General features: G+C 44.2%; 1 protein-coding gene across 3 annotated transcripts in view; it reads right to left on the bottom strand.

The window, feature by feature from the left end:
• Positions 1-2,376: 2,376 nt before the first annotated feature.
• PAIP1 (poly(A) binding protein interacting protein 1) overlaps positions 2,377-27,432 on the bottom strand; it is a 50,071-nt gene continuing 25,015 nt past the window's right edge. For 2 of the 3 annotated variants that reach the window (XM_068251212.1, XM_068251210.1), the window contains exons 3-11: positions 23,824-24,018; positions 16,609-16,721; positions 14,473-14,584; positions 13,463-13,588; positions 10,424-10,557; positions 10,218-10,335; positions 7,617-7,671; positions 4,794-4,881; positions 2,377-2,744 (exon numbers count right to left, since the gene is read on the bottom strand). In XM_068251212.1, the coding sequence (XP_068107313.1) occupies positions 2,645-2,744; positions 4,794-4,881; positions 7,617-7,671; positions 10,218-10,335; positions 10,424-10,557; positions 13,463-13,588; positions 14,473-14,584; positions 16,609-16,721; positions 23,824-24,018 (1,041 nt within the window). In that variant the 3' untranslated portion in view covers positions 2,377-2,644. The remainder of the gene's footprint in view (positions 2,745-4,793; positions 4,882-7,616; positions 7,672-10,217; positions 10,336-10,423; positions 10,558-13,462; positions 13,589-14,472; positions 14,585-16,608; positions 16,722-23,823; positions 24,019-27,432) is intronic. The other variant, XM_068251211.1, reaches the window with a different exon arrangement.

Consider the following 27,432-nt stretch of genomic DNA (forward strand, 5'->3'; position numbering starts at 1 on the left):
ATCATTTAATATGATGTGTTACAGGACTACACTTCCCATGATCCCGGTCGGAAATAGTTGACTGCTAACACCTAGGTATAACACTGAATGCCCAAAGCTGATGTCAGTTTGTTGCTAAGCTGTCTTTGCGCAAACTATGGAAGGAGTAAAAATTCACAGCAACTAACTAACCAACCCTTTGTCATCCCAATGCGGGATGTGCGGCCATATTTATTTTGTCAGCAACCTTTGCAGGAAAGCATAAGACATGACTGAGAAGCAAAAAGTACTATTTGACTTTTTTTTTTAACATAACTTTTTGTCCAGGGTTCCGCTTAAGCATTCATCGACAGAATTACATAAGAACGTTTCCCAAAATCTCATATGGGTGTTTTCTGACTGCCTGCATAATGCTCAGAAACTAGCAGGGCAACACAGCCAAGAGAGACAAAGCTTAAAGAAATACCTCACTGGATGACAAGGGAGGGAAGCATTACTTATCGGATACATTAAAGGACACCTGAACTAAGAGGGATATGGAGGCTGCCATATTTATTTCATTTTAAACAATACCAGTTGCCTGGCTGTCCTGCTGATCCTCTGCCTCGAACTTTTAGCCATAGACCCTGAACAAGCATGCAGATCAGAGGTTTCTGACTGAAGTCCGACAATCTAGTCAGACTTCAGCTGCATGCTTGTTTCAGGTGTCTGTGATCCAGATACTACTGCAGCCAAAGAGATCAGCAGAACTGCCAGTTGAATGGGTGAAGTTATCTAATGCAAATTGCCCAGGGTGCCTGTAAAACTAAAGGAGCAAGTGTTAATACTTTTCATGATGAAATCCAGATCAGATTATTTTGAATTTGCCAAATGCGCCCTCTAGTGAGTGGAAGACTGGGTGCTAATACTGATCACCGAAGAAGCGACAAGCACAGATTGAGAGACCTGGATTTCTTTAAGAAACAAGAATCAAGCAATATGAAAAGGGAGCTATGTACTTATCTTTCAATGTACAATCCAAAGACTTCAACATCATGGAGTAAAAATAATTAGGCTTAATGTGCCTTGATTAACAAGTCATTAACATCAAATATTCTTAATGTGAACCAGAGATGAAGCACCCTCATGTATTTTAAGATATATATCAGTGGGAACATTAGAGAAAACACCTACCATGCTCTGTTTCAATCTTCTCTGCTCAGCCTGCTTCTAATCAGCCCTGATAAAATCCCTGACTAAGCATTCAGTCTGGCTTTGCTCAGGAATCATTATAGCAGAGACAGAAGGGGGCAGGCTTGGGCTTGAGAAGACAGACTCAGCTATAATGATTCCTGAGCAAAGCCAGACTGAATGCTCAGTCTGGGATTTTATCAGGGCTGATAACAAGCAGGCTGAGCAGTGAAGGATGAAGCAGAAAGCAGGGTGTTTTCTCTAATGCTCCCACTGATATTTATGGTAAAATACATGAGGGTGCTTCGTCTCTGGATCACTTTAAAGGAAACCAAAGACGGGCCCAATTGAGTGCATTTATACTTACCTGGGGATATCTCCAGACCCATGAGGCATGTGGTCTATCTTGCCATCCTCTTCGTTCGCTGGATATCCCTCTGGGGAATCAGGCCAGTCGTGTGTTTTTGCGCATGCTTGGCCCGGCTGCTCGTGCACCACCTGTCGCGCCCCCGGGAGGAGAGAGAAGCGCACGACTGGCCAGATTAATGGGAGGGATATCTAGTGAACGAAGAGGACAGCGAGGGAACCCAAGCACCTGATGGGGTAGGAGGAAGCTCCAGGTAAGTATAAATGCACCCACTTATCCCGTCTCTGGTACACTTGAAACCGCTACTGACCAGCTCTAGGCACCACATTTGCGCAGAGCGCAAAATAAAAAGCACTTTAATGCATGGCCTCACACAGTTATACTGAATAGGGCCACACCATTTTGCAACACTTGTGGCAGTTTTTTGATATGATGCATGTCATCACGAGTTGCATGACATGAAGGACCGGGTTCTCAAATGTTTCTTCATACCCCACTGGCCGTTTTCTGGATCTCCACACAGGAGACCAGGAATTCTAGATGCTCATTTCACTCCATCCTCCAGTATTCCAAAGACGATGCCACATAACAAGCACAGATTTGAGAATCTGACTTCAACACGATGAACTCATGGCCTCTACTTTGTATATGAAACAACTGCACTTCGGGGCTGGGAGCAATACTATCACAAGAGAATAATGGCTTGATGTAAGCAACACCAAAACGAAAATAAGCCACACCCACACTAGGGTGTGCAAATGAACAACTGAGTCTTTCACATTTCCTGCAACGCCCCTCGACAGACTTGAAAACTGATAAAGTTGTGGATAGTTTTTTTACTTTCATCAACACAACGCAACTTGGAATTAGATTTTATTGCAACCAAAACATTTTTTTTCCTCGAACTGTACAGAAAGTAAACTATAATATATACACAAACTAATTTGTCTTTAAGTTACAGGGTTTCAGCATACACTTTTTGGCATTCAGTTTAACAAGGAGATTGCATAAATTTCTAGGTTTCCGATAAGCTCAAACGTATAAATTTTGGTGTAAGAAAGGTGAGTCTGCCCTGTTTGCCAAACACCATACCAAACTTGCCGTGGTGGGCTTGCTATGTTCATGTTTTCATTGTTTTCTCTTCCGTTCTGACTCCAAGCAGAATTTCTCATAGGCTTCTTCCATCTCAGGGTCCATTTCATTGTCATCTAAGTCATCGTCAAGGAAGCTAAATGGAAAACAAAGATTAAAGTCAATCTACATTTTCCATGGTTTTTGCTATTGGCTCACCCCACACCTGCAAAAGTTCCGGCGGTATTAATTATTATTCCCCCTCCAGGCCACCATAGACTCAGGAAATACGTAATTTGGCCAAATTACGCTGGGTTAATAGTATTCTGGGCTCCACCTTTTGACCGCGGGGCCCAAAATACTATTGCTGTTTCGATATGGAGGACATTGTGAGGGTTTGCTAGTATTGCAATGTACACAATACTAGGGGAATATAACGGATGTGCATGGTACAGCCCGGCGGACGTCCGATGACGTCAGCACGCCGGCGTGGGACGCAGAAGTGCCGGGCCTTGTAGCGCAGAAGAGCCCGACCTGGCAGCCGGCCTGGCCAAGTCGGGTCGGCCACCGAAGACGACCGGAAGCCTCTGGAGCGGCGGCGAGGGCACCTCCTGCCTGCCACGGGCTGGAGGAAGCCCCAGGTAAGTGGATATCGATTTTTATTTTTTTCAAGGTGTCCCTGAACCTTCCCTTTAATGCTGTACCAGGGTGATAGGATTCAATTTCTTGTACATGAACAAGGAGCGGTAACACATATAGCTCCCAACTGATTGAGTCTAGTCTAAGACTAGGACAATGATTGTTATACAAGATACATTTCATAACTCTGAGGATGGTAACAGGTAACCACTGTTGGATTTTAAAGAGTCTGAAGCAAAAATAATTCTTGGTTTTTACCTACTTAATGAGGAGAGGTGAAAAGCTGCATTCCCGAGGCAAAACGAGGGCTTTATACCCTGGGCAAAAATCCACGACTTTCAAAGTCGTGGATTTTGCTGCCCGGAGAGGCAGAGCTTAGCGCTGTAGCTCTGCCTCTACTGATGTCAATCTGCGTGCGGATCTCCGCCTCTCCTCACCCCTCTCTGAAGGAAGACAGAGGGGCAGGGAGAGGCAGCGATCAGTGGCAATTGACTCCAGTAGAGGCAGAGCTACAGCGCTAAGCTCTGCCTCTTTCAGGAAGCGCTGCCCGCATTTTGCTTTGGGGATTTGGGGGTATAAAGCCCTTGTTTTGCCGTGGGAATGCGGCATTTCACCTCTCCTTATACTGCCTAAGCTGAAGAGCAGGTAAAAAGCAAGAACTATTTCCGCTTCAGACTCTCTTTAACCACTTGAGGACCACAGTGGTAAACCCCCCTAAAGACCAGGCACATTTTTACTAAAATGGCCACTGCAGCTTTAAAGCCAAGCTGCAGGTCCGCACAACACAGCACACGAGTGATTCCCCCCCCTCCTCTTCCCCCCCCTCCTCTTCCCCCCCCCCGCCAACAGAGCTATCTGTTGGTGGGGTCTGATGGCCACCGCCTGTCTTCAGGGCTTTTAGTGAGAAAGGCTTGTGGATAACTATACTGCGGCATTGCATAGCAGGCGCTAAATTACTCCCTCCGTCACTAATTGGGCATTTATCATTAACGCCTATGGGAAGCCCTTCTTTCCCGTTTCAGTGCACACGTCTATGTTTGTGTAACAATATATACTGTATATGGCTGGATAGGATACTGGTTAAAGGGAACGTAAACAGAGGGATGTGGATTTTTCCTTGTAAACAATACCAGCTGCCTGGCAGTCCTGCTGATCTCATTAGCTGCAGTATTGGCTGAATATCACACCTGAAGCAAGCATGCAGCTAATCCTGTCTGACTTCAGTCAGAGTACCTCATCTGCATGCTTGTTCAGGGGCTGTGGCTGTATTGGAGACACAGGATCAACAGGAGAGACGGGCAACTGGGATTATTTTAAAAGGAAAAATCCATATCCTCAGTTTAGGTTCCCTTTAAGGGCACCAGTACATCGGCTCTTCCTAATCAGTAAGCCAATATCTATTCAGTAAGGAGCCAGTGGGCAAGACTCCAACAACACTGCAAGGTGGCCTATTGGACACGCCCTTAGTGGCTGCAGCTCTCAAGCGCCTTGAGTCCAACAGGAGAAAAGTGCTATACAAATGTTAGGATTATTATTACTACAGCATGAGTGAACTAGAAACACTTACGAGTCCCCTGAACCAGGTAGATCTGTTCCATTCTCCTCATAGAAGAAATCTTCTCTATCCAGCATCTCCTGGTACTTCTCCTGATAATCTGTAAACACAATAACAACAATTGCAGATCATTGCAGTTCCCCCAACAGCCTGCAGAATAGCCATTACCATTACACAAGGGACTATTTCACAAAGCTCAGAATTTAAAGAGAATCAGTAAGAAAAGTGCCCTTATGGGGATACTTACCTCAGGAGGGGAAAGCCGCAGGATCCTAGTGAGGTTTCCCTCCTCTGTTCCAGTGCTGGCAGCCGTCAAAGATCCGCCGGGGCTCCAGGATCATAACAATCCTGTGTGAGCCTCACACAGGCGCAGTGTAGCAGCTTTCCTTCAGACCTAGGCAGAAATAGCTCAGCCAAATCGGATCCGATCTACTGCGTAGGCACCACGCACCGGCGCAGTACAGCGCATCCGATCGGGATCGGCTATTTCCGCTTTGCTTTACCTGATTAGAACCATTCATGAAGAATAAAAATGAACTTTTATTAATCGATTCATTAAAGTCTTTATTATAATGGAGTATTTAAAGAGGAACTATTAGCCTAAAAATTGCCCCCCGCCCAAAACACATATGCAAGTAGATAAATACTTGCTCTACTTAACCACTTCGGTACCAGCAGCCTCTGCCCCCTTAAGAACCAGAGGCTGCTGGTACACTGAAAAGCTGTATCCCGGCGAATCGCCGCAATAATCTGTCGCTCCCGCCGCTCTGTCCCCGCCACAGGCTGCTCTCTCTGCCGTCTCTATGACGGCAGAGAGCTGTGCACTGATCAGGAGCCGCTTTCATTGGCTCCTGACCCTGTCACTCAAAGTAAGCCAATGGGATTGGCTTACAGTAATGACAGGGCCAGGAGCCAATGAAAACGGCTCCTGCCCAACTCACAGTGCTCTGCCGTCATAGAGACGGCAGGGCAGCACATTGCGGCGGGGACAGGCGGGGGCGCGCTGTGAATGGGACGTAGAGTTTACGTCCGGTCAGAATCGCTGCGCCACCCGCCCGACGTAGATTTATACTGCAGCGGTCCGGAAAAAGTTAACAGATGTATTGTAGTGTCAATGTAGCAGCCACAGACTCATCTACTAATGGATCCAAGCGCTGCCGTTCCCATCTATTCTCTGCACTGCCGCTGGCAGTAGTGCAGAGAGTTTAGAAGGATACTGCAGCACCTGGAACCATTATTCAGGGACTCTGTGTGCGCCGCCTTTATCCTTCCCCGATGTTCAGTGCGGGGAAGAGAGAGAATGCGGTGGTGGGCAGCAGAAGGGAAGAGGGGGGGTGCGGACATGCCACTGGAGGAGGGGGGCAGAGGACAGTGACAGGAGTCAGCCTCTGTCCCCCCCCTCCCTGCACTCTAACCGCAGCTGGATCCACAGCAGTGAAGGGGAGACCAAGCGGCCAATAATAGAGGAGAGAAGTGGGTGACAGAGGCTTCAGCCAATCAGGCTGATTCAGCATGCCTGTCACTTCTCTTCTGCGGCCGTGCGTACCTCTTAGAGCCTGGGGGCATAGGGAGAGAAACTGCACATAAAAAGTAATGTATTAAGTTTAAATTAAGTAAACAATAAAAGTAAGAATGATTTTAAACTTTTCAATTGCCTTATTAACATCCTTTTTACTAATATATAAGCCTGCAATGTAGAACTAATTATGTATTTTAATGCTAACAGTTCCTTTAAAGCTAATGGGAACCGGGTTTAAGAAGAAAAAAAAAAAGTCAAGATACTCACCTAAGGAGAGGGAGGCTCTAGGTCCCATAGAGCACTCCCTCTCCCCTCCCGGTGCCCGCTGCTGTCCTGGCTCCCCCGTAGCGGTATTCGACCGATTCGGTCAAATACCGATGTCTCCCGGCTGAAGGGACACTTCGGGAGCCCGAGTGCTCCCGAAGATGGCCCGCTCTACACTGCGCATGCGCGCGCGACCTCTATGACGCGTTCACGTGTGCACCGCCTGTCTTCAGGACGACTCGGCTCCCGAAGTCCCCTTGGCATGGGACGAGAACGGAGGAGCCAGCGCAGCACCGGGGCCACCGGGAGAGGAGAGGGACTAACTTTTTTTTTTTAAACAAACCCGGTTCCCATTAGCTTTAAGGCATCGAAAGCCTGCAATTCTTCGAATCTCTCAGGGTGATGAGTTTTAAAAATCTGATGAATTGCCATCCTTGCACCACGTATGGATACTAATGAACCTCACTGGCAGATACAAACACTAGAGTAAAGCGTGGGAGCAAGGCCCAGGCGGACAGAAAATAGGAGGGAGATACGGGACGCCGGCTTTCCTATCCAGATGCCAGGACAGACCCGCTGCTAAGACCTTTCATGTGCAACTGTACAAAGCGAGCAGACGAGAGTGCGCATTCATTGTGCGGGTGGCTAAACCTGTCTATGCAGTTTTACGCTATAATGGTTCTATAATTTTATTTTTTTACGTATTGGAGCTTTTATCCTGATATTAAAAAGAAGTTGAAGATTGAAAGTGCCAGTGGGGTGATTTGAGTCAAAACCGTTCGATCCACCTGATGTTTGAGGTGGCTAGAATCCGATGAGCGCAATATTTATTGGGGATTGAATTCGCGAGCTCTGCACTATTCACTGTGACACGGGTGTCTGTGGATTTGTATAAAGGAGTCACACTATGTGGGGGCTCATCTTCTGTTTTCTAGGAAGTGTGGAGCGCGAGTTTTGCAATTTGCAACAATGAACCTCACTGGATAACATTTTACTATTTGTATACATTGGGCCCGGTAACGTTCCTGTTACAGGACAAGTACAGTTCCTACCTGGGTCTGCTGCAGTGAATGGAGTACCATCAGATGTATAAAATGTGGGCTCATTCTAAAGTCAAACAAAACAAGAAAAGATCACATACAATGCACAATACTTAAAGGAATACTATCGATTCACATATTTTTTTCAATTGACACAGAATTTTTGGGAAGTGCTGCTAAGTACTGGTGTATACATTTTAGTAGCAACTTCTTTGTTTACTGTTAGCAAAATACTTTCAGGCAGGGAACACACTTGACTGTTTTCGTACGCGTTTTCTGCACAGAAAAACTGAGAACTCATGTTAATCAATGTGCTAGTACACACTTACTGTGTTGTTCGTGCGCAGAAAAAAAACTGACATTCTGCATCCAGATTCTGCACATTTTGGCAGTTTTCTGTATCAATTACATCAGCTGCTGTGAAAAAACGCGCGCGTTTTCCTGCATGGAAACACACTTAGTGTGCAGAAAAAGTATGCAGAAAAACGCGCGCGGAAAACTGAAAGTCAAGTGTGTTCCCTGCCTCAAAGTTTACTGACGCCAAAACTGACGGCTGACTAAGCCATGAGGAGAGGGGAAATTCCCCTCACACTTGATCAGTGAACTCTATGTGTAGCTCTGTGTGTGACAGAGAAGAGAGCTCCCAACAGCTGCAGCTCCTGTGTCCTGTGTTTCTGACTGACGTGTCTGAAGAGAGCAGAGGAAATGTAATTGTCACAGCTTTTTTATACTGTTTTTGCTTTCAGAGTTTGATATGTTTGATATTTGCTTTCTGTAGTCTGAAATGCAACTCTGGCTGTGCATTGAAGCAGACACCCCTTCTGCAATTGATTTGTCCCAATATAGCTAAATCCTACCCTCAATAAAATACAGCTTTTGCCTCTGATATTTAACATGAAAAGTAGGAAAATGTTTACACAGCTACTTAGACATTATTTGCACACTGTCATTTTAGAATACTTGGGTATTGATAGTATTCCTTTAAATGCAGTTTTTATTAAAGAGAATCTGTACTCTAAAATTCTTACAACAAAAAGCATACCATTCTATTCGTTATGTTCTCCTAGGCCCCTCTGTGCTGTTTCTGCCACTCCCTGCTGCAATCCTGGCTTGTAATTGCTATTTTCATGCAGTGTTTACAAACAAAAGACATAGCAAGTAATAGGCTGAGAGTAGGTCAGTGTGCGAGTCATACAAAGTGTGCAGGGGGCCTGGAGAGGGTGTGTCTAGCTTCTATCCAATCACAAGCAGCACAGCACATTCCAGCCTGACTGCCTCAGCCCGACAGAGCCGACAGAGGAGAGAAGATTAGATCATATAACAGAGATAACACAGCCACTGTGCAACTAGAAAAGGCTGCAGTTAGACAGAACACATTAGAACAGGTATAGGAACTTATAGGATAGAAGAAATAAGGATGAACATTTTGTTACAGAGTCTCTTTAAGGATTATTAACTAAAAAAACAATTTTAAAATAGCCCCACAATACACATTAAATTGTGCAAAAATAGAGGAATAAAGTACCTGGCACCAAATGCAGCAGGATTGACCAACTGAAGTAGGGGCCAGGAGCGTGCTCATCCAACATCTTCGATTGTAGACCGGAGGATAAATGCAGCGAGACACTGCTCCTTTAAAAACCTTTATTCCAGTTGGGTATACAGCAAGTACAGAGCAGTGGGGGTGTTAAGTGCCTGACCGCTGTTTCGAGGGCTAAACCTGCTTCTTCAGAGGCAGAACCATGTACAGCTGTCAGGAAACTTAATACCCCCACTGCTCTGTACTTGCTGTATACCCAACTGGAATAAAGGGTTTTTAAAGGTGCAGTGCCTCGCTGCACTTATCCTCTGTTCAATTTAAGAATTGCAATACATTTTTCTGACTGATTGTAATGTTTCAAAAATATGATCAATGTACCACACACACACACGTTACATTTTTCCCCAATTATGACAAAACTGATTGGAAACTGAGAAAATTGCTAGGGTGTGTATATTAGTACATTGACAATCACACACCATAAATTCTTTAGAAAAAAATTAAGAAAAATTTCCAGCATTCCGTATCAAATAAAAAAAAAAAAAAAAAAAAAGGGAAATCCAATCAGATTTTTTAGTCAAATGAATAAAAAGCTTTCTATTTTTTCGGGAGATCTAATCATATTTATAGAATTTCCATAAAATCGGATCATTTTATTGTATCGTGTGTGTCCACCTTTACGTATAAGTACAATCAAACTTCAAACTTGAACACTAGTGTTGGTGTTGAATTCGGAACGTTATTCTGAATTCACCCAAACCCCACACTTCAGCACCATTCAGCACTGAAATGGTGGACAGGGTCAGGGGGAGGTCACGTACTTGAACTTCACTACGTATTTCATGAGCCTCCATACTTCATTCCAAAGCAAAAAGAGGAAGTATCAGAGTCATGTGAAACGAGCCTGGGAGCGCAAGCATGTGAACTTCCATGGTCCTGTCTGCAGGCTCAGCGTGGCACTGAGGGTGGCGGTCGGGTGAATTCAGAACGATGTTCTGAATACAAATACTAACACGATTGAACACACCTGACCAAATGATTGATCGTAGAAGTTAAGGGAGTAGAAGCATTACCATGAAATAATTGGGGTCATTTTCGGGTGTGGACTCGCTGAAGGTGGGCGCTGTTTGAACTCTCCCCCAGTTACTTGACCGAAGTTCTACCAGTTTCAAAAGCATTTGCTTCACATCTCTGAAAAGAGGAAGATAACATTTTTGGGCTTTTTACAAGAAAATAAAAATGTGTGCTTCTTATACATAAGCCCAAACATAATACAAACTCTGATGGGCTAACTGCTAATTTCAACCTGCTGCACTCTGCATCCAGGACCACGTTCTTCATCCTGTGGATGACTTCATCCATGTAAGAGATCCCCTTCTCTTTCCAGGCATCTTCCAGAACTGATCCGGTTAACTGGAAAATAACAGACACCCTTTGTTAGAAGAGGCTGACAGCGCCAGTGGAATCCTGCAGCATAATGGGCATAAGGGCTTGCTCTCACTAGAAGAACCACGTGGCCACGCACTGTTCAGTGAGAGTTATCTTATCTCTTCATTCCTTAAGTTACCTCCACAGTAGTTATTTTCACACGCAGTTGCCTGTCTTTAACTCTGGAGTTATTTTAAGGATTGGAGAGTTAACTTTAGGTTTGCCTGAGGTAAAATGTTTCCTGAATTCTACATAGCTTATCACCATGGTAACAACTCTAGAAACATTATTAAAGACAGGAGATAAGCTTAGTGAATTGAGGCCATATTCAGGTATTGATAGAATTTTATTGCACTGGCAACGCGTTTCGTGGGTGCATACCTACTTCCTCAGGCCAAATAGCAGCGCCTAATAGTGCTTGTAGCCACAAATGAGGCACGTTATTTGAGGCTACAAGCACTATTAGACACTGCTATTTGGCCTCAGGAAGCGGCTATGCACCCACGAAATGCACTGCCAGTGCAATAAAATTCTAGTAATGAATTTGTCTTCATTGACGTAAGCCGCCTCACTTTTGTTCATTTTGTTTTTAACGCATTTTATGCTCTCTAGGCGCCTCTTTCCCCTTTACCCTGTGCCTATACTGAAGGCCCCTATACCAAACTACCTATACCTGGCTACCTGTACTGAAGGCCCCTACACCTAGCCATCTATGCCTAAGGCACCTATACCTACATATACTGAAGGCCCCTACACCTAGCTATCTATACTGAAGGCACCTATACCTAACAATACTATACCTGGCTACCTATACTGAAGGCCCCTATACCTAGCTATCTATACTGAAGGCCCCTATACCTAACAATACTATACCTGGCTACCTATACTGAAGGCCCTTACACCTAGCCATCTATAATGAAGGCACCCATACCTAACTATACTACACCTGGCTACCTATACTGAAGGCCCCTATACCTAGCTATCTATACTGAAGGCCCCTATACCTAGCTATCTATACTGAAGGCCCCTACACCTAGCTATCTATACTGAAGGCACCTATACCTAACAATACTATACCTGGCTACCTATACTGAAGGCCCTTACACCTAGCTATCTATACTGAAGGCACCTATACCTAACAATACTATACCTGGCTACCTATACTGAAGGCCCTTACACCTAGCCATCTATAATGAAGGCACCTGTACCTAACTATACTATACCTATCTACCTATACTGAAGGCCCCTATACCTAGCTATCTATACTGAAGGCCCCTATACCTAGCTATCTATGCTGAAGGCCCCTATACCTAGCTACCTAATTGTTGGTTGATCTCCTGGACTCAGCAAATTTTAAAGTAGCTCGCAACCCGAAAACGAGTGGGCACTCCTGGTCCAGTGCTTATTTGCAATGAAGAATGGAGCCCAAAAGCTATAACAACTTTCTGTTAGTGCAAATAAAGGTGATCACATTCAGTACTCAACCTTTTTTCATGCTAAAACGATTTGAAATAACTGAAGAATTTTTTATTTTTTTTTTAGAAAAACTAAAAGGAAATCCACGTAAATCCCTCAGGTACCCATAAGTATAGCTGAATTTATTAACATGTACTTAGCTGCAGCCATGAATCAGTTTTTTTTTTTTTCTAAATGCTTTGGTTACTAAGCTGGCACATGAATCAACCACTATCCATTATTTTGCGTAGAAGTCATCTTGATTGTGAATAATGCTGAGTAGGTACACGATACAATTTTCTGACGAATTTACTCAGATCGACTATTTCCAAAAGGTCCGATCTGATTTCCGATTGGTCTTTCAATCACTTCTATGGAAAATCGATCGTAAATCAGATCGGACTTGTTGGTAATAGTCAATCCATTAGTAAATCTGTCAGAAAATTGTATCGTTAGCATTTGGCTTTATTGCATGAACAGAGTGGATCCAATCAGTGTTAAAGAGAATCTGTAAGGAAAAAAAAAGTGGCCCATGGGGTACCTACCTTGGGATGAAAAAGCCTCAGGATCCTAATGAGCCTCCGCAGTAGCCCCAGTGGCTTCAACTTATAATCTACAGACAAGCGCGCAAGCACAATCTGCCTGCAGCAAGCAGGCGTATTTACCATTGCCATCCAGCGCAGGCGCAGTACCACCTTCCCCCTCAGACTCTGGCGAAAACAGCAGAGCCCAACCGGGTCCACTGTACTGCGCAGGCGTGAGTCACCTGTGCAGTAGAGTGGACCCAATCGGGCTCGGCCATTTCCGCCGGAGTCCAAAAGGGAAGGTGGTACTGTGCCTGCGCTGGATCGCAATGGTAAATATTGTCTGCTGCTGGTCGGGAGTCCCAGCGCTGAATCGGGGCAACCCAGGAGGACGGGGGAAACCTCATTCGGATTCCTGAGACTTAAAGAGAAACCGTAACCAAGAATTGAACTTCATCCCAATCTGTAGCTGATACCCCCTTTCCTATGAGAAATCTTTTCCTTTTCACAAACAGATCATCAGGGGGGTTTGTATGGCTGATATTGTGGTAAAACCCCTCCCACAGTGTGATGTCAGTACCATGCGTCTGACATCACACTGTGGGAGCCTTGTTGCATTGTGGGGAAATAACAGCTGTTTACAACTGCCAACAAAGCAAGCAGCATCTCTTCTACTGACAGCACCTGCCAGCACTAAAAATGTCACCATGTGATAAATGTCAGAATGTAAATCAGGGAGAGGAAAGATTTTACAATGGGCAAACACTGACTAAATCATTTATACATAATTATTGTAAAAAATGAAGCACTTTAATACATTATTCTCACTGTAGTTCCTCTTTAAGTACCCCCAGAGTACTTTTACAGATTTTCTATAAGCAGTGAAAGTTTCACTAGTAGCTTGTTCTTACCTTCAGCAGCTTCACAGCACAGATGACGTTATCATCCACCGGATTGGAAAATAAGGCATCCAACAACTCCTTCAGGCCACTCTGAAGGATCTGAGCTCTGGTTACCTGTCCCTTCGCCCCTTTTATCTGCAAATACAACAAAGCAAAAGATGATTTTGGGACGAAATTGGTCGCATTAATCGGTCGGACATGCTGCAAAATATCGGCCCAACTTGTTTGTCTGGGTGCACGGCGGTAACGGTGAGTGATATCGGGACAAGCAACGAAACCCCCCGGCGCTGTTCCCGCAATGTGTGTGTGTGTATGTAACGTATACGTGCTGTAATGTGCATTTATTCCCTGTGCTGTGTCGCAGTGTCTGTCCGCCTTCCGCCGCTCTTATTAGCCACATACACCCGCCAGCGCTTGACGTCACATATGCACCACTACGGCAGCGAGTATACAACTAACTGAAGAGAGGCGGAAGACAGACAGACACCGCGACACAGGACAGGTAATGTATAAACGCACATTACAGCACATATACCTTATATACACACACAGCAGCGAGACGGCAGGCTCGGCCGTTTCACGAGAGATTTCATGCTGAAATTCATCGGGAATCGGCCTGCGGTGTATGGGCAAGCCAACAGATTTCACTCTAATCAGATTCGATTAGAGAGAGATTTGTCTCTTGGTTGAATCTGTCCATTATTGCTAGATGTATGGCTACCTTTAGTTAAACACACTAGATTAAAGTCTGCTGAGGCATGTGTACAGCGGCACCCGACCAGTGACCGCCAACCGCCCAATGCTCCACCAGGTGGATCAACTCAGCTGAGCTACGGCCGATTACTTTCAACTCACTGCTGCCCCGGTGAGCAAATCAGTGGTGTGCAAGCGATGGCCCAGTCCCGGTACAATTGTCTTTTTTTTTTTTTATCTGGGCCCGCTGATGCAGGGCAGGATTGCCTCCTCTCTGCCGTGTCTGTAATGCCGTTATAACAGCATTCTTGCTTTTTAGTCCTTACCTCTAGGTTGAGATAGAGCTCGCCCAGGAACAGTATAAAAGCGTGGAAGCGCTTCCTTGTAGCCGTATCGCCTTTTGCTGCCTGGTCTCTCTTTTCAAACTCTGACTGACACCTGCAAGCAAGATTAGCTAGACTTATTAAAATGAAGTGACAAATGAAAGGAGCTTTAAAGAGACTCTGTAACAAAAATTGCATCCTGTTTTTTATCATCCTACAACTTCCAAAAGCTATTCTAATGTGTTCTGGCTTACTGCAGCACGTTCTACTATCACCATCTCTGTAATAAATCAACTTATCTCTCTCTTGTCAGACTTGTCAGCCTGTGTCTGGAAGGCTGCCAAGTTCTTCAGTTTTGTGGTTCTGTGATGCATCTCCCCCCTCCAGGCCCTCTCTGCACACTGCCTGTGTATTATTTAGAGTAGGGCAGCTTCTCTCTTCTCTCTTATCTTTTACAAGCTGGATAAATCCTCCTCTGAGCTGGCTGGGCTTTCACATACTGAGGAATTACATACAGGCAGAGCTGTCTGCACTCTGCAGGAAGAAACAGCCTGACACTTCAGTGGAAGATAGCTGCAGGGGTAAAGAAACTCACAAATGATCTCTTGAGATTCAAAGGGAAGGGTGTATACAGCCTGCTTGTGTATGAATGTATTTTCTATGTGTGGACATACTGTACATCAACCTACTTCCTGTTTTGGTGGCCATTTTGTTTGTTTATAAACAAACTTTTCAAAACTGTTTTTAACCACTTTTAATGCGGCGAGGAGCGGCGAAATTGTGATAGAGGGTAATAGGAGATGTCCCCTAACGCACTGGTATGTTTACTTTTGTGCGATTTTAACAATACAGATTCTCTTTAAGCCCAGCCTATCATGACATCAGAGGGCAAACAGCATTTCTGGCTCTGGTCAGAGTAAAAAAGAAAAAGAAAAATAGCTGGGAAAAATGTTATTGGTCGGCTACAAAGAGTTTGATACAAGATTTGAAAGTACTAGTCTGTGTCACTCTTTGACCTGTAAATACAGTAGAATCCCTTTATAGTAAACTCCAAGGAACCAACAAGGTACCAGAAAAACGAGTTTACTATATCAGAATAGGTCATACTGTGTATATTTATACAGGACCGAGGACTGAGTTTACTATATCAGAGTTTACTATAAAAAAGATTCTACTGTATAACTAAAGTTAAGACTGACAGCCTGTCTGAAAGCCACAGCACAGTTAGAAGACCTGAACTCAAAACTTCCTCTCTGCTCTAAAAGATAAGCAACAGCATAACCCCCTTTAAAGAAAAACATTTCCTTGTTACAGCTGATACAAATCCTACAATATATCTGCACTGTTTCTACTTCCTGCTTTCATAGAAGCAGACATATTGTTAACATCCTGGGTTTACAAAGGAGAGCTCTGTCATCAGAAACAGCTAAGATATCAAATTACAACGTGTGCTTAGTCACAGATGAGGGGAAGTTAGACCAGCTAATCTCTACATACATACAGGATGCATTTCTCCATGTAGCCCACATGCTCTCTGACTTCTGGTAATTAGATACATTAATAAATTCTTAAAAATGACAGGTAATTCCATTTTTGACTGACATATGAGACACTAAATATTTTTAGGCACTTTTTTATTTTTGGATGTCAACTTACAACCCCCTTAAAGTGGATCCGAGATAAACTTTTACTCCTTGCATAATTGTGCCCCTTTCATATAGTTTATAGGGCATTCCTCAAGCCAAACACTTGTTTTGTTTTAATACTGTAATTCCCTATAAACTAGACAAGCCTCGCCCACAGCTCCTTTTGTGCATTAGGGCTTATGGGAGCTCAGTCTGGGCAGGTGGAGAGGGGAGGTGTTACTAGCCATTGATTTCAGAGGAAGAGGGGGGGAGGGAAGAGGAGAGGGGAATGAACACACAGGCAAGCTGATAGCATCTCCAGCCCTCAGCCTGTGACAACATAACAAACAGTACATGGCTGCCCTCATTGTATGACAGGAATAAATAATCATACACTTTTGAAGCTGTTTGCAGCTAGATATGCTGTGTAAACTATATAAACTTTGGATAAAATATATAGACAAGCTACTTGTTCTAGTTAGTTTTTCATCTCAGATCCGCTTTAAATAGTTACCTTTTAAGCAGCAATTGTCTGAAGTTCCAGTTCTGTGGGTTTATCTGTAGGTTACTTGATAAGTGATTGCACAGGCGTGCTCCTGTATATGAGAAGTTTGGTACTGAAATTGCCTTAAAAAATATATGAAATACATAGTTTAATAACATCCATGAGAAATAATGACAATATACAATACTTTGCTCCTACAGTGCGATATGAAAATACAAAGGAGACCTTGGATGACACAGACAGCTCCACATAGCCTTCTCCTGCATCAGCACTAAACCTGCTAATGCTACACACATTAGTACAGTAACTGGAATGTGATTACTTACTGATCACAAAGCCAGTCCAGCTGCTCTCCAGATACTAATTCCACCCATGTTCCTTGTCCAGCAACATGGCAGACTAGCCTTATACCAATATATTGGTGCTCAAACATGACTGGCTCTGAGATCTGCAATGATCGCCCAAAATGTTGAAACCATTAACAGTACAGTCCCTATTATCCAGCATAGGCGAGGTTGCCTGGTGCAGGATAGGTGTTCTTGCTGGTTGGATGAGCAGCCATACAACCGTCCTTACGTGTCCCATGAACTGCAGAGCAGTGCGCAGTGGAAACAACTTACAAGACCTCTGGATGCCAGTCCTCTTTACTTCTACAGCTCCATCCTCTCTGTTCGGCTCAGATTCGGGTCATGTGACATGTTGGGGAGCTGTACAAGGATGCAGCAGAACAGCCGACAGTTGCAGGAGTAGAACCGGCACCCCGAGGTTTTGTAAGTGGTTTCCACTGGTCTGCAAAATTAAAGATGCACGCACCCATAGCTCCTCCAGAGCCCTGTCAGTTGGTTGAGGCTGCCTGATGTCCAAAATCCAGATAACCAGGACTTTACTATACCTATTTTGTGTAACCTTCCTGGTTGTTTTTCTCAAGCATCACGCCTATCATGCTCGCTTAAAGTGTAACTGTCGGGCATAAAATAAAAAATCAATTCTTTATTTTTATCTGGTAAACAAGTAATAAGGATGCTAACCAGGAAATCCAAAAGTTAAAATCACTATTACTGTTCTTGTTCATAAATGTTCATTCCCCAGTTTACCTGACTTATTTGGTACACACAAAGGAAGTTGCAGGGCATGCTGGGTTGTCATTTTTTGCTTCTTCATTTCCCCTCAGACTTAACTAATGTAGCATTGGCTGAAGCCTCTTTTCCCCTTCCACACCTCTGTTCCTCTCTGATTGGCCAATATGCTGAGACAATGCACTTTCAGTAGTGAAGGGCGGGCAAAGCATACACAATCAGGCAGAGGAGAGAAAGGGAGGAAATGACATCAGGATTGGCTTCAAAATAGTCACGCTTAAATTGGGAAACGCTAAGAAGGATTTTCTCTCTTTTTACTGTAGAAAAATCACTTAAATCAAAACGTGGACAGTGCAATACATATGCTATGCAAGTAGAGCAAGTATTTACAGTGGTGTGAAAAACTATTTGCCCCCTTCCTGATTTGTTATTCTTTTGCATGTTTGTCACACTTAAATGTTTCTGCTCATCAAAAACCGTTAACTATTAGTCAAAGATAACATAATTGAACACAAAATGCAGTTTTAAATGACGATTTTTATTACTTAGTGAGGAAAAAAACTCCAAATCTACATGGCCCTGTGTGAAAAAGTGATTGCCCCCCTTGTTAAAAAATAACTTAACTGTGGTTTATCACACCTGAGTTAAATTTCTGTAGTCACCCCCAGGCCTGATTACTGCCACACCTGTTTCAATCAAGAAATCACTTAAATAGGAGCTATCTGACAAAGAGTAGTAGACCAAAAGCACCTCAAAAGCTAGACATGCCAAGATCCAAAGAAATTCAGGAACAAATGAGAACAAAAGTACTATAATTGAGATCTATCAGTCTGGTAAAGGTTATAAAGCCATTTCTAAAGCTTTGGGACTCCAGCAAACCACAGTGAGAACCATTATCCACAAATGGCAAAAACATGGAACAGTGATGAACCTTCCCAGGAGTGGCCGGCAGACCAAAATTACCCCAAGAGCGCAGAGAAAACTCGTCCGAGAGGTCACAAAAGACCCCAGGACAACATCTAAAGAACTGCAGGCCTCACTTGCCTCAATTAAGGTCAGTGTTCACGACTCCACCATAAGTAAGAGACTGGGCAAAAACGGCCTGCATGGCAGATATCCAAGGCGCAAACCACTTTTAAGCAAAAAGAACATTAAGGCTCGCCTCAATTTTGCTTAAAAACATCTCAATGATTGCCAAGACTTTTGGGAAAATACCTTGTGGACCGACGAGACAAAAGTTTAACTTTTTGGAAGGTGCGTGTCCCATTACATCTGGCGTAGAAGAAACACAGCATTTCAGCAAAAGAACATCATACCAACAGTAAATTATGGTGGTGGTAGTGTGATGGTCTGGGGTTGTTTTGCTGCTTTAGGACCTGGAAGGCTTGCTGTGATAGATGGAACCATTAATTCTACTGTCTACCAAAAAATCCTGAAGGAGAATATCCGGCCATCTGTTCGTCAACTCAAGCTGAAGCAATCTTGGGTGCTGCAGCAGGACAATGACCCAAAACACACCAGCAAATCCATCTCTGGATGGCTGAAGAAAAACAAAATGAATACTTTGGAGTGGCCTAGTCAAAGTCCTGACCTGAATCCTATTGAGATGTTGTGGCATGACCTTAAAAAGGCGGTTCATGCTAGAAACCCTCAAATAAAGCTGAATTACAACAATTCTGCAAAGATGAGTGGGCCAAAATTCCTCCAGAGCGCTGTAAAAGACTCGTTGCAAGTTATCGCAAACGCTTGATTGCAGTTATTGCTGCTAAGGGTGGCCCAACCAGTTATTAGGTTCAGGGGGCAATTTCTTTTTCACACAGGGCCATGTAGGTTTTGAGTTTTTTTTCTCACTAAATAATAAAAATCATCATTTATAACTGCATTTTGTGTTCAATTATGTTATCTTTGACTAATAGTTAACAGTTTTTGATGAGCAGAAACATTTAAGTGTGACAAACATGCAAAAGAATAAGAAATCAGGAAGGGGGCAAATAGTTTTTCACACCACTGTATCTACTTATATATGGGTTTCTTTTTTCTGAGATAGTATTGCTGACAGCTCCTCTTTAACCAGCCGGGCGGTATGGACGAGCTCAGCTCGTCCATCACCGCCGGAGGCTGCCGCTCAGGCCCTGCTGGGCCGATTTTCATCAAATAAAGAGCAGCACACGCAGCTGGCACTTTGCCAGCCGCGTGTGCTGCCCGATCGCCGCCGCTCTGCGGCGATCCGCCGAAAAGTTCCGGCCAGCGCTAAGGGCTGGATCGGAGGCGGCTGACGTCAGGACGTCGGCTGACGTCCATGACGTCACTCCGCTCGTCGCTATGGCGACGATGTAAGCAAAACAAGGAAGGCCGCTCATTGCGGCCTTCCTTGTTTATTCTGGGCGCCGGAGGCGATCGGAAGAACGCCTCCGGAGCGCCCTCTACTGGGCTTTCATGCATGAAATAGTTTTTTTTTTATTTAAAAAAAACCCTCCCGCAGCCGCCCTGGCGATCTTAATAGAACGCCAGGGTGGTTAAGAGATGCACATCCCCATACCTCCTCTAATGCCTTGCCGGTTGGTTGAGACTGCCAGATGCCTGCATTCCGGATAACCAGGACTTTACTGTACCCATTTTGAGTAACCTTCCTGGTGGTTGTTATTGTTTGTCAAGCATCACACCTATCATGCTCGCTTTAAGGTGGAACTCCAGCTATAAATTATTACTTGGGTATGCTGAACCATACATGGGATTAGCATATAAAGGTTTCCTTTACTTCCTGTCTCTGCTGCAAATGTTACAGCTGTCACAGGAATAGAAGCTGAAGAAAACTGTCCCTCCAAGTACAGGAGTGAAAAACTCTCAAAGGTAGGATATCACCTAGCATCCCGTCCTGTCTGAGACAGGAATTTAGGGTGAGGGGTGGTGGGGGAGGCTCTGTGGCACTTTCGTCTTGCAAGATAGGACAGTCTATGCATAAAGTCTGTATGGGTACCCATTTCCTCCCAGATCCCAAAAACATACCAAAAAGGTACCTTTAAAGGGAAGGTTCAAGCAAAATAAAAAAATGAGTTTCACTTACCTGGGGCTTCTACCAGCCCCATGCAGCCATCCTGTGCCCTCATAGTCACTCACTGCTGCTCCAGTCCCCCGCTGGCAGCTTGCCGACCTCGGAGGTCGGCGAGCCGCATTGCGTACATGTTTATGCATTCCCGCCAGTGCAGGAACATTAACGCATACATTTTTACGCGTTACTGGTTCAATGCGTACATTTTTATGCATTGAACCAGTAATGCATAAAAATGTATGCGTTAATGTTCCTGCACTGGCGGGCATGCGTAAAAATGTACGCAATGTGTCCCGCCAGCGGGGGACTGGAGCAGCAGTGAGTGACTACGAGGGCACAGAATGGCTGCATGGGGCTGGTAGAAGCCCCAGGTAAGTAAAACTCATTTTTTTATTTTGTTTGGACATTCCCTTTAAGTGGCTCTAGACTATGAGGCGCCTGTATAGTTGAGATGACCCACTGGAAAACTTTAACAGGGAGATTCCGCTAAAATGATTAGTTGCTTTTTCAACAGTTCTCCACATGACAGCCCCCTCTAGAAATTTTAGTTTTCATATAGGTTGTATTAATTAAGCCCGCCCATCCGATTCAGCCAATTAGAAAGCTTCAACGTGTAGGGGTTGCTGTTATTGGGAGAATTGTTCCCTATGATATTTCTTGGTGGGTGACCTTAAAGCAGACCTAAACCCAGAACTTCCTCTCTTCTTTAAAAGATAAGCAGGAGCATAGCTACCTTTAAAGAAAAACATTTGTTACAGTTTACAGAACTCCTGCAATAAATCTGCAGTGTCTACTTCCTGGCTTCATGGGAGCATAGAAAGTTAACCCTACTGTGTTTACATAGGTGCACACACCCAGGGCTGTGGAGTCGGTCCAAAAATCCACCGACTCCGACTCCTCAGTTTAGGATTCCTCCGACTCCACGACTCCGACTCCTCTAATTTGCATATTACAATTTTGTTGATTAAAAGTATGTAACATGAAATTCGTCTCTTAACTGCCAACGCTTAGGAATTTTACAAGACAACTGAAGTGAGAAGGATATGTAGACTACTATATTTATTCCCTGTAGACTAAAACTAGTCCTTGGTAAGAGTACTTGTAAAAGGTACAAACCGGAACAAAGAACATCTATCAGGCCCTAGGCAATGTAAGTGTGGGTACATGTAAGAATGATGTGCAGGTACTCTGCAGGGGAATGAGGAGATTGTAAACAGACAACACCTCTGTGTTCAATGTGCACAGCATTCTCAGTGGATTCCCTGCAGCTCTGTGGGGAGTGCATATGTAGAGTATAGTACTACTGTGTAACAAAGTAAACCTGAGACAGATGAAATTAAAGTTTTATACATACCTGGGGTAACCTCCAGCCCCCTTCAGGCTAATCAGTCCCTCGTTGTCCTCCTCCACCACCTGGATCTTCTGCTATGAGTCCAGGTACTTGAGCCAGTCAGGCGTAGTGCGCATGCACACACTCCGCCGCCAGGAGCATACTACACCTGTGCAGCACTATTGCGCAGGTGCAGAATGTTCCTGGCTGTGGGAGCGGCATGCGGCCGGACAGCGCTGACTGACTGAATTACCGGGACTCATAGCAGAAGATCCGGGTGGTGGAGGACAGTGAGGGACTGATTAGCCTGAAGGGGGCTGGAGGAAGCCCCAGGTATGTATAAAACTTTACTTTTCATCCGTCTCAGTTACCCTTTAATTTGTAGTCACCAAACCAAATTTTAATAACATATCAAATTATTTTATTTCATCAGCAAAGGGAGTGCATACATTTGCATAAATCAGCATCAATGCAGAATTATTTCCATCTTGTTGACCATCTCTATTAGTGACATAGCTACACATCAGGCTTTATTCTTACAGCATAGATGTTATTTAGTATATATAAGAGATTCTTGTGTACACATCATATATACAGTCACAATCAGATATGTATATCTGACCTTAAAAATACGTGGACTGCTTTATTGAAGCAGCACAAGTAACTAATTTCGATTGGTTTATTTCATTTTTGTATACTAAGCACAGCTATTACTGTATATATACTGTATATATACATTATTTTTAATGACTATTATTTGAGAAATAGAACATTTTATCATATTTTCTATTTTAATTACAGTTACAAATTCATTAGGAGTCGGAGTCGGTGCATTTTTTCCCGACTCCGACTCGAGGCACCCAAAATTGCCCGACTCCACGACTCCGACTCCACAGCCCTGCACACACCTCAGCACAGATCAGACAGAGCTGACAGCTCAAATTACACTGGCTCATAACTAAGGTAGAATTAGGCTGGCTGTTCTCACTAAACGCAAACAGGGTAGATTTATCGGTGTTTTAGTTTAGTAGTTCCGACTAAGATAGTGATATCAGACTCTTGACTATGGCACTTTACTGAGAGCAATTCAAGTTGACCACTATACACTCAAGCAGTTTGAGTTCTACTGGAACAGCATTGCACAAATGTTAGGAATCTCCAATGTAGACAAGACTGCAGTAAAATTATGTCTATTCCTTCCCCTTCATACCTAAAGAAAACATTTCTGTTAAAGCACAGCATTTCTTTAAAATGGATCCGAGAAACTTTTACTCATTGCATAATTGTGTTCCTTTCATATGGTTTATAGGGCATTCCTCAAGCCAAATACTTTTTTTGTTTTGTTTTAATACTCTAATTCTCTATAAACTAAACAAGCCTCGCCCACAGCTTTTTCACAGTGCCTTGGCACTGTAGCAAGGGCTTATGGGAGCTCAGTCTGGGCAGGAGGAGGAGGAGGTTACTAGCCAGAGATTTCAGAGGCAGAGGGGAGGAGGGAGGAGAGGGGACTGAATACACAGGCAAGCTGATAGCATCTCCAGCCCTCAGCCTGTGACAATGTGACAAACAGAACATGGCTGCCCTCATTATATCACAGGAATAAATAATCAACCATTTGAAGCTGTTTGCAGCTAGATTTGCTGTGTAAACTATCTAAACTTTACATAAGATATATAGACAAGTTACTGGTTATAGTTCGTTTTACATCTCGGATCCGCTTTAACACTAGAGAAGTTTTTAAAGCCACTACTTGAGAAGCTGCTATGTACCTGCTGGTATAGGAGCTCCACCAGCTCCTGCAAGGACGCTTCTGTGGTTACACAGTTGTTCAGCACATCTGTAAACTGGCAAATTTCAGCCTCAAAACTCCCAGGCTGCTGGGTTAAATGGTTCAGCACTTCCTGAACATATTCGGCCAGAGACAATTCCTGGACTGGGTAGGCTCCATTTTCTTCCGCCACGTTCTAGAAGAAATAGCAGGACAGGTGAACTAGGTCATCAAAACTCAGTTTAAAAAAAAAAAAAGGCACCCAATTCATACAGTGATGCTGCAAAATAAATGCCTGTGTTGTATTATCTCTGCCTAATGGTCCAATTTCTATCGAAAAATTGTTTAAGCGATCAGAAATTCTGATCAGATTGGTTGTAAATAATCTCCATTGGTGGACACAATCGATTATGAACGAGTGAAAAAAATGTCGTTCGAATGAATTTTCGTCGAACCAAAATTTGGATTTTCTTGTTGGTTGTGATAGATAGGAAGCAAAGATTTGTTTGTTGATGGTGTAGTGAACGATGTATTACAATATTTTACTTCAGAATTTCCGATCGCTCAAATTATTTTTCGCTAGAAATTGGACTGTTAGCGGCCAGCTTAAAGGGAACCAGAGAGGAATGAAGTGTGAAAATAGAAAAACCTTTTATACATACCTGGGGCTTCTTCCAGCCTCATAAGCCTGGATCGCTCCCACGCCACCGTCCTCCGCTGCCTCTATCGCCGGTACCGGGTTCCGTCACTTCCGGCGGACTCGGCCAATTGTCCCCATCACAGGGGCTCCCTCCATCTCCTTACGCATGCGGCTGCGCAAGTGTATGGAGGGAGCCCCTGTGATGCGGAGAATTGGCCGCGTCCGCCGGAAGTGACGGGACCCGGTACCGGCGGATACAGGCAGCGGAGGACGGTGGCGTGGGAGAGATCCGTGCGTATGGGGCTGGAGGAAGCCCCAGGTATGTATAAAAGCTTTTCTTTATCCTCTCTGATTCTCTTTAAGGAGTACCTGTGAGGTGACTACAATATCCACAGCACTGCGCTCCTTCTTGGCACCATACTGGAATACACATCAGACATAGCAAAACTTATTCTGTAAACTCTCTCAAAAGACCACTATCACAAAACAGACAAATGTAAAATACATAATATAAAAATGTCCATTTCTCCCACAAAAAATGCACTATTCCTTTTTTTTCCTATGTTGCGGTCACTTACAGTAAGTAGTATAAAGCTGACAGATCTGATAGGTTTTGAACTAGTCCATCTCTTCATGTGGGATTCTCAGTATTACCTTTATTCTTAACCAAAGCAGTCCCTGGAAAGGATCTATACAAAGAGGTCAGTCAACTTTCCTACTAGTTTGGTGTTCAAATTTGGATTATTGATATTCAGAAGCGCAAATCCGCCTGTCACCACACTTCAGCACCCAGAAATTGTGGACAGGGCCAGAGGGAGTGTGAAGCGCAAATATGTAAACTCCCCCTGTCCTTGTCCACATGTCTGGGTGCTGAAGTGTGGGGATAGGCGGATTAGGGGTTCTGAATAATAATTACTCTAATTCGAACACCAACACTACTTGTCTGCACACTGTTTCGGCAGTTGGACTGAGCAACTGCAGTTCACTAAGTGCTTCTATAAAGAAATAACTCATCTTCATGAGTAGATGGGCTAGTCAAAGCCTGACAGATTTATCACATGTTCACTACCCACTGTGACAGCAACATAGGAAAATAAAAAAAAAGTCATTTTACTCTAGGAGAATTTTACAATCTTTGTCCTTTAAAGAGAACCCGAGGTGGGTTCTAAAAATCCTAATAGCAGACAGAGGCTAGCTGTGCATATAATCACCAGCCTCTGTTGCTATATATCGTCCCTCCAGGGCCCCCCTGCGCTCTGCTATGCCCCCCATAAATCGCTGTCCACACGCAGCGTGTCACCAGCCGACTGTTTACAATTGCCTATCAATCTCCGCCGCTCCCCCGCTGATTGGAGGGAAGGGACACGGGCGGGGACCGGAGCTATGGAGGAGGGGGGGAGCGGCGGAGATTGATATGCAATTGTAAACAGTCGGCTGGTGACACACTTCGTGTGGACAGCGCGGCTGTGATTTATGGGGGGCAGAGCACAGGGGGGCCCTGGAGGGACGATATATAGCAACAGAGGCTGGTGATTATATGCTCAGCCAGATTCTGTCTGCTATTAGGATTCTTAGAACCCACCTCGGGTTCTCTTTAAAGCATCTATGTGCCATTACATTTTTGTAGGTCAGGTAAATAATTTAGATCACCATGGTATCTATAGGTGCGATCACACGCAATACTATAAGGAACGACGGGTCCGTCAGACCCTCCCGGCTGGGCGGGCGTTCCAGCGATAGTAGAGCGTGTGTACAGTCTATTGCTGGAACGCCCGCCCAGCGGGAGGATCTGACAGACTCGTCGTTCCTTATAGTAGTGCGTGTGTACGCACCTTGTTGCTTACCTGGATTACCACTTTGCACCACTCAATGTCTGATTTTAGCATAAAAGGATTAAGCATTAAAGGATAAAAAGGTACATACACACGTCTTATTTGCGCAAACGGCCCATCGTTTGGACATCCAAACGACCGGTCGTTCGGACTTCAAATCGGGCGTGTGTAGTGTCGTTCAGCTGATAAGAGCGGACTTGAGAGATCCGCCAAGCGGGGCAAAATCCAGGTAGTCAGGGTTCCTTAGAAATGATAATTAGCTTCTAGCTTACAGAAGTCTTTTTTCTAAATGAGGTTTATAAACATTCATAACTGGTTGATGGGTGCAGTTTGTAGCTTATTTTAGATGACTAGTTCTGCTTTTATGAGACACTTAAAGAGTAACTGTCAGGCTGCAGAAGCTAATTTAAACCTCTATTCTCCTGTGTTAAACAGTTTAGAAGGAAGCTCAAAAGCCATTAGTGAAGATAAAAATCTCAGTTACCTTTGATGTGTGCTTATCAGCAAGTCTGTTATAGACCCATAAAGCCGCAAGCCGCATACTAAACTGCAAAGCATTCTGGGGCCCTCCCCTCGGCTGCTAATGAGACGTTACAGAAGCTTGTAATCAGTCCAGCGTGTAGCACTGATAAATCTCGGGGCAGAGTACTCTGCAGGAGTCAGCTATTGTTCCTAGCCACATGGCTCATTAATATTCACTGCACACTGTGTTGTTCAAGTAGGAGCTTATCTGTGATCAGGAAGCAGGCAGGACATGACGACACATTTGACAGACAAACATGGAGCCTGCCATGAGCTGTCAGGAGCATCTATCTCTGCATATACTATATACAAATTCTGTGAAATCCAAACGTGGACAGTGAAATGCATATGTAATGTAAGTACAGCCAATCTTTAGCTACTGATATATGGGTTTATTTTCTCTGAGACCTTATACCTAACAGCTCCTCTTTAAAAAAAATCATCCAAAGATTCGTATAGCGCTTTTATCCCGTCGGACTCAAAGCGCTCAAGAGCTGCCACCAAGAGCACGCTCAAGAGGCCACCCTGCAGTGTTAGGGAGTCTTGCCTTGAACTCCTTACTGAATTGGTACTGACCCTAGCCAGGATTCTAACTCTGGTCTCCCATGTCAAAGGC

This window comes from Hyperolius riggenbachi, chromosome 1 (genome assembly GCF_040937935.1).
Source record: "Hyperolius riggenbachi isolate aHypRig1 chromosome 1, aHypRig1.pri, whole genome shotgun sequence".
Classification (NCBI taxonomy): Eukaryota; Metazoa; Chordata; class Amphibia; order Anura; family Hyperoliidae; genus Hyperolius; species Hyperolius riggenbachi.